Source organism: Bactrocera dorsalis, chromosome 4 (assembly GCF_023373825.1).
Source record: "Bactrocera dorsalis isolate Fly_Bdor chromosome 4, ASM2337382v1, whole genome shotgun sequence".
Taxonomy (NCBI): domain Eukaryota; kingdom Metazoa; phylum Arthropoda; class Insecta; order Diptera; family Tephritidae; genus Bactrocera; species Bactrocera dorsalis.
This window is the reverse complement of record NC_064306.1, coordinates 29,169,516-29,182,599: the sequence shown is the minus strand read 5'-3', so window position 1 is coordinate 29,182,599 and position 13,084 is coordinate 29,169,516. Positions and strand designations below refer to the sequence as shown.

The 13,084-nt window shown below is 39.4% G+C and overlaps 1 protein-coding gene across 1 annotated transcript; it reads right to left on the bottom strand.

Moving 5' to 3' along the window:
• Positions 1-311: 311 nt before the first annotated feature.
• On the bottom strand, positions 312-11,950 carry LOC105233200 (uncharacterized). The gene is made up of 3 exons (XM_049455007.1): positions 7,926-11,950; positions 6,937-7,367; positions 312-811 (listed from the first exon to the last, which is right to left on the bottom strand). The coding sequence occupies exons 1-3, from the start codon at positions 11,948-11,950 to the stop codon at positions 312-314; spliced, it is 4,956 nt and encodes a 1,651-aa protein (XP_049310964.1).
• Between the last annotated feature and the right edge of the window lie 1,134 nt (positions 11,951-13,084).

The window sequence follows — 13,084 nt, the reverse complement described above, 5'->3', positions numbered from 1 at the left end:
GACTGCGGAGGCGTTTGAACCTCAGTCTTGCAAAGGCCGGACAAAATGTCATGAAAAGATGCGCCAGAACGTAATTCATTTTAATTTTTCTTATCTGTGGATTTTAATATTACCGATTAACTGAAAAACTGACGTATTTTTGCTAAAATATGAAGTTTCTGCTGTTGAACTTTTAATTAGCGCCAACTTTTAGATAGTGAATTTTAATAAAATATATTCTTTCTAATTTTTTATATATTTTTTTTTCTACCTATTGTAGAATGTTTATTCGTCACATTTTTCCTCTCTAAAATTGAGTTTTATAGCTTGAGTTAACCCTGTTGTGGTCGCAATACTACAACTTTGGCACCCTGATTTCTCTTAGCAGGGCGACGGCGATTACGGCGGCGATTGCCTTGACGACGTTTGTTACCACGTCTTATTATGCGACGCCTTCTTCCTCCTGAGGTAGTAGTTGTTGGAGATGTGTTGCCGCCCGCAACAGCCTGACCCACAATTTGCGGTAATAGATCCGCAACTGGTGAAGCATTAGAAGCAACAGCGCCTACAGCACCACCATTGCCACCACTACCAGTACTACTAGTAGTGACAGTCGGTGATGTAGTCTGAACGGCGCCATTCAAATCTATATAAATTGGTTGAATATTATTGGAGCCACTATTTGGGCGCAGCTGTTCAAGAAAATCCTGTCCTTGTGTGATCAACTGGTTGACGTTGCTGGTGCCAGTCAAGAAGCGCAGCTCACCATTATCAGTGTCCTTAACAAATAGCGCAGCAACATGCTCCTCCGATGCTTTCTTCTTGGGCGCAGCTGGAATTAGATTAATCAATTAATTTAGCCACCTTTTGATTATGAATGAAGTAAATTTACCTGACACCAATGCTTGTGTCAATGCGATTACGCAGATTAGCTTCAGTAACATTTTTGGACACACTCGCTTTTTTTTCACCGTTAAATTTAATAATATTATCCTTTTCAACAACTGTCCGGCGCACTCACCCGTCAACACTTTTGACAGCACTACACCAGCTATGCTACTGTTTGATGTCTGCTTGTCCACCAAAGGTTTTATACCAAAATCGATGCTGCCTCAGTTTACGGTGAAATTATTTTGTAGGCCAAAATGATATGCAAATTTTGTAAAAATCGAAATTTTCTAACGGTTTATTTGCAGAGTGTGAAATTCTTGCGTACAATTTTTTTTAATTTCATGGCCATAATTACAAGCCAGTACTTTTTCTTTTGAATGTTCGTTAACGAAAGTGCTCACGCGCCACTTAACACTCCCCGCAAGCGCAAAGACAGCGTCAAAGAATTGCCTTCAGGGCTCGATTGACTTCAAAAGAGGCAGCTGCCGCTTGAGAAAACCGTATGACAATGATCATTACATCGGAGGAAAGTACCGTTCGTAGGCCAGTGCGATTGTGGGAGATTCAATGAAGAACAGATCTTATTAATGACTCTTAAGTGCAGAAAAATTTTAGATGGGCACATGAATGTACAGTTACTATACATGTCTATGAATATGTATATGTACTTATGTACGTAAAATCAATAATAAAATTAATGGGATTAAGCTCTCCGCTCAACAGAAAATTCGGTTAAATGTATGATGTACACAAGTTTCCGGCCTAACCGAATATGAGACACCATAGCAACGTGTAATAGTTGAAGACAATGTGAGAATCTGAGATAAACTCAAAACCTTATCACAATCCCCTCTCCCCCTCTGGAGGTGTTTGAATTTCGGAATGATATCTTAAAAACTGATGGGAATATACAGACGGATTAACATGGTGGCGCTATCCAGTCCAATGTCCAGTGAGAATTTCATGACATTTCAATGATTGGAAGTGAAGTTATAGCGACTTAAGTGTCAGTATATTTGTGTTATCGGTGCAAAAATGTGATTCGAACAAAGAGCCAACATTAAATTTTGTTTTAAAATTGGTAAAACTTTTGCCGAAACGTTTCAATTGATGAAACAAATTTATGGCGATGATTGCCTATCCCGTAACAGATTGCACAAGTGGTTTCAACGATTTCAAAGTGGTCGTGAGGGCATAAATGACGATCAACATGTGGGCCAATCAAAATCCGTGATCACCGCAAATACTATGGAAACTGTGCGTGAATTCATCAAAAATCAGACGAAATCACCATTGTATGATTCATGGAAATGGAATTGAATATCTTCAAAACATCGATTTATCGCATTTTGACCGAACATTTGGGCTTACGAAAGGTGTGTACATGGTTTGTTCCGCACAATTTTCTCAGAATCTAACATTCGAAGGACGCTTGTGACCGATTATTCGACCAAAAATCACATTTTAACCATTAACTACTCCCCGTATTCACCTGATATGGCACCGTGCGACTTCTTCCTTTTCAGAAAACTTAAAAACTAAAACTTGTACTTAAATGTATCTAATGGAACATACGAACATCAAGTTTTAAAGTAATAGACATAAATAGAACAAAGTTCCAAATTTTGACGAGATTCATGTAACAAAGTAAGTTCAAACATAATGCTTATTTGCGATTTAACCCTTGAGTGAGATAAATTGAACGCAGCAAACAATAAAACATAAAACTTAGAGCGTCAAGTGATCTTAAGCACAGCATTAATATTGCCACTGTAGGCTATTGGAGATCTTAACCTTGTTAGCTTTTCTAGGTCTACAAACACCACCGTAATATTATCAATTATTAAAGAATAAAACCAATTTGAAAAAATATGCAAGTCATCATACATATGTACATTGATCGACGCTTCTATGTATTTTACTATTGCAAACCCATTGAGAAATTGGAAATATTTGTAATGCTTCCTAAAACTTTGTCCATCAACATTTATTGGTTAGAAGTCAAGTTAAACGATATGAGAACTCATTTCAAAATACTGAATTCAGTGCTCAGTAGGAAATTTGTCCAAAAATGATTTGAGCCGCACATTTTTGTCACCTAAGAGCCGTCGATAAAATCTTCTTGCGCCTTTTCTTTTCGAAAAACTCCGTTGAAATCATTCTGAGTGTAAGTAAGTTTAAAAGTAAAAGGTTGTTGGGGCCAAAATGCCTCGGGTAGCTCATTGACCATACACAGCAGTGGTATATTGGTATGGTTGCCAATAACGGAAAAAATATGTAGTAACATTTAAAGGCAGCATACAAAGAGCAGCTAGTGTCTGCATCAGTGGAACTTTCAGAATAACGCCAAGCCAGGCAATAAAAGTAGTTTTACTTTCACAGACCAACAGACTTATTTTACAAGCAAACGCCAGCGAAGTCAGCTCTTAGACTGAGAAAATCAGTCGCCAATAAGAAGGGGCATTTTATGATACTGTTCTCGCTTCTTTTTATTACCAAGGATTTTCGAAATCAAATTCAGTCCTAAATATTGCCTTCTCATTAATAGAAAAGTGAAGAATGGACGAGATAGACAAGGGCGCTGGGATTATCTTTTATACCAGTGGTTCCCAAACTTATTTTGCCTATCGCCCACTTTGAGAATAAAAGTTTTTTTAGCGCCCCCCATTTTTTCACCTATTTAAAAACCACTATAACTTCAAAGTAATTATTGTGACCTATATATGTACGAGTATATTAACGGAGAATTCTAAACCAGCAACTTGAAACCTGAGCGCAGTAGGTAACATACAACGGCGCTTAGGTCTCAAGTTAACTTTTACGGGCTCCACCTGCCAATAAGAATGGTTATTGAAACACAACTTTATAGTATTAAAAAAGAGAATCTTTTATTAAAAATAAAACTAAAATAATCGATCCACATTAAAAAAAAATAATATGAAGGATGAATCTGATGCTGTTTAATAAGTTTGTTAATATCAGGTTCCAATTTACTTAAGAACAGTCGCAAGTCGCCACGTTCGGTAACAAGCAATGTGGAGGTTTTCCAAATGTTGCAGTAGGCAAACAATTCGTCGTTACTGCATGATACTGATAAAATTCGGAAAATTGTGAAACTCACATCTGCCAAGATTCTCTTTGTGTAGAAGCAGTTTGGCTGCGAAAGCAGGAAACGACGTTTTTTGCTTTAATTAAACTTAGTTTATCGCCTTGCAGTTGGAGATTCATGTCGTTGAACAATTTATATAGGTCTGTCATGTAAGCTATGTCATTCTTTGTTGTTATGAGCTTGTCTTGAAACTCTGTATCTTTAGTTTCCAAGAACTCTATAACAGAGTCAAACAGGTTGTAGAATCGAGTCAGACAATTGCCAACGAACTTCAGTATGAAACAACAAACGATTGAAATCCTCGTCATTAGTAACACAAAGCTGATGAAATAATCTATCATTCAAAGAGCTGTTGCGGATTTTATTGACTGTTTTGATGACATATTGCAGTGATTGAAATAGTTTTCCAACTAAGTTTCTAGCAACTAAATGTTGTCTATAAATAACGCAATGTACTCCAAGGACATCTGGTATTTTATTTTTTAAGTGCGCTATTAAGCCTTTATGGCACCCTATCATAGCCAGAGCGCCATCCGTAGCAATTGAAATAATATTTTTCAAAGGAATCTCTTTCTCATCGCAAAACTTTTCCAATATATTGAATATGGTTTCGCCTTTTGTATCGGTCTCTAAATTTCTAGCAAATAATAGTTCTTCACATATTTTCTCTTTAATAAACCTCACGTAAGACAACAACAATGCTTCATTAGTTGGTAAAGTGGATTCATCGAGCTGAATTGAGAATTGGCTTGTCCTCAGGTGATCGCACAATGATTCTTCAATGTTTTCAGCCATTTCATCAATTCGTCTTTTCACAGAATTATTACTCAAAGGAATATCTGCGGCCGGTTTATGAAGCACGGTAGTTATTAATTTATTGCTGGCAATATTAACTCTTATCCGATGTTATGTGATTTGCCTTTTTGAGCAATTAACAAAGAGATATTGTACGAAGCTCGAAGTCCATCTTTCTTAGCAGCCGCCGAAAATAGTTTTACTACACTTGGCTGAGTATTATGCTTCTTCTCTAGGTCTTGAAAATATGCTACATTCTTGTCTCTCTTATCTGGATGCATTTTATTCAAATGGTCTTGCAGTCTTGAAGGCTTCATTGCTTCATTCGAAAATGTTTTTAGACATAGAAGACACAAAGGCGAGGATGGGTTTGTGGGATTTTCAATGAATCCGAATTTAATGTATTCCGCACAGTATTGCCCTCTCTTCTTTTTTACTTCCGACATTGTTTTGCTTTGAGAAATACGTTTAACTTCGCGAGTAGTGTAAAGGAGGCGTAAGTAATGCTCATCTATTGCGCGCAAAACCACAAATAAATATAACATAAATATTACATTGTTTATATGGGAATGCTTAAGCACAATTATTATATAGTAGTCCAAAAATATGAATTCTTATTTAATTGCCCACATACAGATATATGAACTAGGCGGAGAGATATATAGAACCGAGTTTGAGCAATCTTTTAATTCATATTAGTGGATGTTCACAAGTTGTTGTTGAGAGTCGAGAGCTCATGTAGTCGTTGTCTAAGAAGCCTCCTAGCTAAATAAAATTACAAATAATCCCCCAGGCCTCTACACAACAGCCCCATTTTCTTTCTGGGTCTCTTACCGCCCCCCTTGACACCTGCAGCGCCCACCAGGGGGCGTTATCGCCCACTTTGGAAACCCTGATTTATACGGATAAGCTAGATAACGGTGTGGGAGATGGTGTCTTTTCTGCAAAACTAGGTACGAAAGGCGACCTCTGTCTACTAAACCACTGAGGTGTTTTCCAAGCGGAGATCACAGCAATTAAAGAAAAGAAGGCTTTCTGACAAAGAGTGTGCTCACAATAAGGAATATATTTATATATATACTAGTCTAAACCCGCAGCTCCGCCCGTTCCTTGTTGTCAAGGATATCATTAATCATGATAACAATATAACAGAATAATTAAGTTAGCAATCTATATTTTTTGTTGACTTCGTAAATCGCTTAATGAATAGTACATCTTTACTTAAATACGTATGATGAACATCATACAAGTATGCTTCCAGTGCTAAGTCGAGCAGAAAAGGGCTCACTCATCTCAAATTATGATTTCACTTTTTCTTGTTATGTAACTATCAGTATAATTCATATAAATATATGTATGTGTATGTAAGCAAAATCTACTGTACTGCCAGTAACTTTGTGATGTTATTTTGTGCTTTTGAATTAAAAAAATATTCAAATAATTCTTACATGAATATTGAACCCCATGCTTATGAATTTGAAATAAACATTTTTTTATCTGAATTATTTTGAGTTGTAAATATAGACTTAAATTTCGAAATTGAGGACTAAAGAAGTACCGTGCAATTTTTCATGTCTTTCCTGCTGTGGTTCGGCGTTATGCGCAAGACGTACAAAAAGGGCGTGTCATCAATATATTGGGTTTGTCAAAAAGTCTTGCGGTATCTGTTGGAGCAAGAAGCGTTTTTCTTGCTATATTTTATTATTTTAAAATGCGGGGGTGTAAAACAATTAAAGTGCAGTGTGCTCTTGTTCACGGTTTATTAGCGAGTGATTTATTTGTTAAGTTGTTCTAATGTATATACATAATTACTCGTTAGATGATTTGAGCATTAACCTAAGTAAAGAAAATTATGAGTGCAATATGTGTATGTATACATGTGTGTACAAATGTAAGCAACGTAACTTGAGTTATTAACAAGCAATGAGATTAAAAGAGAGTTATATTAACAATTCATTACTTTTATCCGGAGCACGGGTCACTCTCATTAGGGTGACCCAACATCCCGGCCCCCGTTGAAAGGACTATCTTTCAACAAATCGGAAGAATGGCTAATTTATGTATTGGCCTACAAAGAGTTCCATTGGCAGTTCGGAGATTCACCACTCGAACATGGTCATCTCGTCCAAGCACGGTTGATTCGACCCGACCTAATCTCCAACGTTGCGGTGGGAGATTGTCATCATGTATGATCACTAAATCACCCTTAGTGAGATCAGGTGAAGGTGTTGTCCACTTTACACGGGCTCGTAGTTCGTTTATATAGTCAACAGACCAGCGACGCCAAAAACTTTGTTTGATGGCAGTGATTGTGTTGTAGCGATCAAGGTGTGAAACGGTCTTCAGCTCCAATGAGCGCTCAGGCAAGCCACGCAAAGAATCACCGACCAAAAAATGACCAGGTGTCAGTGCACCAAAGTCATTAGGATCTGATGACATTGATGAAAGCGGACGTGAGTTAAGAATGGCTTCCACTTCTACAGCAACGGTGCTTAACTCTTCGAATGTCAATTTAGTGTTTGCCAATGTGCGATTTAATAACCCCTTAGCGCTTTTTACCGCAGCTTCCCAGAGGCCGCCGAAGTGAGGTGCCCTGGGTGGAATGAAATGGAAATTAATAAAATCAGAGGAACAATATTTATAAATTTCATTTAACGTTTCGGTTTTGAATAAGAACTGTTTGAGGTCCTTTAGCTGGTTTGATGCACCCACAAAATTGGTAGCATTGTCACAAAAGATATCACATGGCATTTTACGTCGACCACTCATTCGCTTCAATGCATTTAGAAATGCGTTTGTTGATAGGTCGGAGACTACCTCGAGGTGCACAGCTTTAGTTACGAGGCACACGAATACAGCTAAATATGACTTGGTAGGTGGTTTTCCTCGAATTCGAAGATATGTGTTTATTGGTCCACAAAAGTCGATTCCGCAACGTTCAAAAGGGCGTGCAGGTGTAATACGTGTAACTGGTAGTGGGCCCATTACCTGTTGTAACAGCACTGGCTTGTAACGAACACAATGCACACAGGAACGGACGATGCGACGAGCAACATCTCTAGCGTTGACAATCCAAAATTCTAATCTGATGAAGGCGACCAATGCCTTTGGACCTGCGTGAAAATTTCGTAAATGTAGGTGTCGAACGTACTTTAGTACAAATTGGGAATCGCTGGGTAGTAGAATAGGATGTTTCTGCGAGTTGGGTAAATCTGCATAATCTAGACGTCCACCAACTTTTATGAGTTCAAAACCGGTTACGTTGTCCAAAAATGGTGTGAGAAACTTCAAGTTACTTTTTAGAGCTTGGTTTTTTCGAAGCAATTGAATATCGTTTGAAAAGTGTTGTTGCTGAATATTGAAGATAATGCAATATGATGCACGTCGTAATTCGTCAGGGGATGGCGAAATGGTGTCTGTCGTAGGCTTTCGTCTGCATTTATCACTGAACCGAAAGAGCCAGGCGATGAGACGCAGACAATGGAGATACGAGCTTATACCATCAATGAGATCGATCAAGTAATTTACCTGCTTAACTACAGCAAATGTCTTCTTGCGTTTCTCTCTGTTCACAATATCCATATCAAGCTCAATATTGCCTGTGTGCCTTGGCCATTTCATTGCGTTTTCTTGCAAAAAGTGAGGACCAGAAAACCATATCGAAGATTTGAGCTCAGCAGCAGGGCAGCCTCGAGATACTAGGTCGGCTGGATTCTCTTTGGAAGGCACATACCTCCATTGTCCACCTGCAGTCATTTCCTGTATGTCAGATACCCTGTTGCCTACGAACGTTGACAGCGTAACAGAGTGTTGTTTTACCCAATGTAGAACTAGTTGCGAGTCAGTCCAAAAGAAAGTAGTTATGCGAACAATAGAGAATATGTCCTTTATTTTAGCATACAGGCAAGCGAGAAGGTGGGCACCGCAAAGTTCGAGTTTTGGAAGAGACTGCCTTTTTACTGGTGCGACCCTTGATTTCGACGTAAGTAAATGTACAACAACCTGTCCGTCGGAGTCTTCTGTGCGTATGTAAATCGCCGATCCGTATGCCCGAATTGATGCGTCGCAAAATCCATGTAACTGTATGTCGCGAGCATTTGGTAGCAGACAATACCGAGGCAGGCTGAGTGATGAAAGCGAGTTAAGAGATGCTAAACAACAATTCCAGGCTTGTTGTATATGTTGGGGAACCGACTCGTCCCAATCTAATTTTAGTAGCCACAATTCCTGCATAATGATTTTTGAAGTTATCACGAGTGGTGAGAGCACTCCAAGTGGATCGAACAGCGATGAAGCGATAGACAATATTGTGCGTTTTGTGACAGACTTGTGAACTTGCTTTGGTGTGAATGAAAACAACAACGTGTCGTTGCGTTGATTCCAAGTCACCCCAAGTGCGCTTGATGTGAAATCGTCAGTAATGCTTAGCTCTTTCATAGTTTGGCTTTCCATGAAATCTGGGTGATTGGAATGCCACTTGGACAGAGGAAACTGTCCGCGTTGAAGTATCTCAATAACTTCTTCCTTTAATCTGTGTAAGGCATCTGTGTCGTCCGCACCACATAGAAAATCATCAACATAGAACGAAGTCTTTACAGCCGCAGCGCCAATTGGAAATTCTGCCATATGCTTATCTGCTAAGTAGTGAAGGCTTCGCACTGCTAGATATGGAGCTGAGGCGGTACCATATGTCACAGTGTTGAGCTGGTATGTGAGAAGATCTGCGTCTGCAGAAGCTCGCCAAAGAATGTAATGAAATTTACGATCATTTTTATTCAAGGATACTTGCCTGTACATTTTAGTGACATCTGCGGTGATAGCGTAACGATACAAACGGAAGCGCAGTAGCAACATGTACAGCTCTGCTTGGATGGTTGGTCCAACTAAAAGTAAATCATTTAGCGATGTCTGTGTCGTAGTTTGGCAAGAGGCGTCGAACACTACTCGTAACTTTGTCGATGCGCTTGTAGGTTTCAGTACACAGTGATGTGGTATGTAATAGTGTGGTTCATCTAATTTCGGTGCTTTAACTACAGACATGTGACCAAGACGTTCGTATTCTTCCATGAACGAGACGTACTGGGAATAAGTGTCTGGCGAATGCGAAAGACGGCGTTCGATTGCTAGGAATCGGCGACGAGCGATGTCGAATGAGGCTCCAAGTGCAGCGGGATTGTCCTTAAATGGCAGCCTCACAATTATGCGTCCAGTAGTATCTTGATGTGTTGTGGCTATAAAATGACGTTCACAATTGCGATGATCAGGCGAAATAGGGTTGGGTTTCCAGTCGACGGTTTCGAGCTCCCAAAGGCGTTGCATGTTTGCGTCAATAGATTCTTCGCGAAATAGTAGACATGACTTTGAAGGCGTATAGTGCTTCGACTGGTATCTTCCAGAAACTACCCAGCCAAATAATGTTTTTTGCAATGTAGGTAAATTTTGGCCAAGTTTTATTTGACCAACAGCGAGAGCTTCAAAAAATGCCTCTGTTCCAAGTAACAGATCGATGCGTCGAGGTTTGAAGAAGGTTTCGTCAGCCAAAGTTGTGTTGGCTGGCAAGTTCCAGTTTACTGTGTCAATTTCAGCGTCAGGTTGGTATGCAATATGAGGTGTGATACCAAACTGGAGCGAAAGTTGAAATGCTGATGTTCGTGACTTAATTGTTGTGGTGGTTCGAGCTTTGAGATTGGTAACTGAATCACCTATGCTGCGAATGCCAATGTGATACTTTTCTCGACGAAGGTGAAGCCTTTGTGCGAACTCATCAGTCATGAAATTCACTTGAGAACATGAGTCGAGAAGAGCTCTTCCAAGCCTGTAGGTACCCATTGAATCTTTAACTTGAACTAAAGCTGTTGCTAGAATGATCTGCCCGTGATCCGATGTCTCCATATGCGAATGCGTGGCTGCTAGTTGGTTGTATGTATGAGGTTTGGTTGAATATGATGATGATGGTTGAAACGACTGCGAGACAGGAAGAGATGTTGGACTTGCAAGTGTAGGCAGAGTCGCATTGTCATGATGCAAGAGAGTATGATGCGTTTTGTTACAGGAGCGGCAGCGATGCTTCGACGCACACTGAGCTACTCTGTGACCATTACTTAGACAATTGATACAAAGGTCGTATTTCTTGGCGGCATCGTAGCGTTGATTCGTGTTCATGTCCTTGAATTGAGAACACCCAATAATTTTGTGTTTATCGCTAGAGCAAAGAACACAAGAAGGCTTAGTGATGGCGAATGATGAGTTTTGTCCACGCGTAGTAATCCGAATTGGTTTGGTGGACTCGAACTTATGGTGTAACGAGGAGTCGGAAGAATGCAAAAACTGACAATGGCGTTCTAAGACTTGGGTGCATTGTAGCCAAGTTGGAAGCGATTTGTAGTCTAGCGATTCGTTCCACTTGTTGCGAGTTTGCTGATCACATTTTCCAATAACAATGTAAATCAGCATTGCTTGTGCGATATTGGAGCTCGTGCCCAATGATTCTAACGAACTGAATATAGCTGAAGCCTTATCAATCAAACTACGCAACTGTTGATAGTTTGATTTATCGGCGGTTTGCAGCGTGAATAAGGAAGCAATTCCTTCCAAAAAAATCAAAGTGGGATTATCGAAGCGTTCCCTGAGTCTGTCTAAAGCTTTCGGATAGTTTTCGCTGGTGACCTGGAAGGCTCTTACGGTTTCCAGGGCTGAACCTTTAAGACACGACAACAAATAATTAAATCGTTCTATATTTGAAAGCCTAGATTCCCGAGCGACAAGTTGAGTAAAAGATGCAATAAAGTTTTTGTATTCTGCATAGTTTCCGCTAAAAGTAGGCAGCGACAACCTTGGCAAGAATGATGGCGTGGAAACAGGAGTTGGAACAGTTGTCTCGGGGTAATTAATTGTAATATTCCCTTCGTCCCCAAGTTGTGCTTGAATACAAAGTTTGGTTGTAACATAGCTATCCTCTAAATCTGCGCGACCTGTGTCTGATGGATCCAAATCTTCAATGTCAGCTTGAACTGAGAGTGCTTGCTTAAAGTAAGACTCTAGTATTCCCAGTCGGCATTGTAATTCTGCATGTGAAGGCTTTTCATCAAAGTCTTTTGATCCCTCAACTATAGATTTAATACGTGATATATTGCGTTTTATATTAGCGCGTTTGCGTTTGCAGTGTTCAAGAGACATTTTTACGTTTATTTCTGTTCACCCTTAATGTAAAGCGAAGAGGAATAACTACCACCGGTCAGTAATAGCGACGGCAAAACGAAAATGTATACAGCTCACTAACAATGCGTAGTCTCACTCAACAATGTCTCACTAAACGTTTAGTGTAGGCAGCTTATGCAAAGAAATGTAGAAAAAGCGTGTAACTAATAAAGCGCGATAATAACTGCTGCTAGCTGCAGCGCTCTCAAAATAGATGCGTTGATAGAACAGCAGCAACGGTGCAGCGACCAAGCGGGCGACGCTTTCTAGTGCCGGCAGAGCTATGAACGTTCAGCTGAGCAGCGCAGTAGGCGGTGACTTATGCTGAGTAAGCGATGATCTGCTAACAGAGGCAGCGAATGCAACTCCGTTAACCAAAATGTTCCAAACGGTGATGTAGCGAATTATATATGCATGTATGTAAATGGTTAAACGTATGATGATAAGTAATTTGTTTTTATACATACGCTTTCCAATGAGCGGTAATTTCAGCAACTGTAGAACTTCTTAAAATCTCACCAGACAAATCATCCGATCGCAAACCAGTTATGTGCAAATGAACTGAAATCAGTCCAGGGACCCACCAACAACAGCGAATGTAGTTTATGTACTGATTGCTGTACTAAACTATTTGTTGGATGTGCATATGAATTTTTCAATGCAATTTATGCAATTTCAGGAACCACCATTAGTTTTTTCAAAGTTTTTTCACACTTTGCACAAGAAAGTAAATTTATTTTACACTGCCCCACGTTGGGCGCCAAAATGTTGGAGCAAGAAGCGTTTTTCTTGCTATATTTTATTATTTTAAAATGCGGGGGTGTAAAACAATTAAAGTGCAGTGTGCTCTTGTTCACGGTTTATTAGCGAGTGATTTATTTGTTAAGTTGTTCATATGTATATACATAATTACACTTTAGAAGATTTGAGCATTAACATAAGTAAAGAAAAGTATGAGTACAATATGTGTATGTAGACATGTGTGTATAAATGTAAGCAACGTAACTTGAGTTATTAACAAGCAATGAGATGAAAAGAGAGTTATATTACCAATTCATTACTTTTATCCGGAGCACGGGTCACTCTCATTAGGGTGACCCAACAGTATTTTTA

Excerpts from the sequence above, each read along its gene's own strand:
- LOC105233200 (XM_049455007.1), bottom strand. The coding sequence starts at position 11,950 with ATGTCTCTTGAACACTGCAAACGCAAACGCGCTAATATAAAACGCAAT. Across the intron at positions 7,368-7,925 it reads GATTCCCAATTTGTACTAAA|GGCACCTCACTTCGGCGGCC; the intron begins GTACGTTCGACA and ends CATTCCACCCAG. Across the intron at positions 812-6,936 it reads TGACAATCTCCCACCGCAAC|CTGCGCCCAAGAAGAAAGCA; the intron begins GTTGGAGATTAG and ends ATCTAATTCCAG.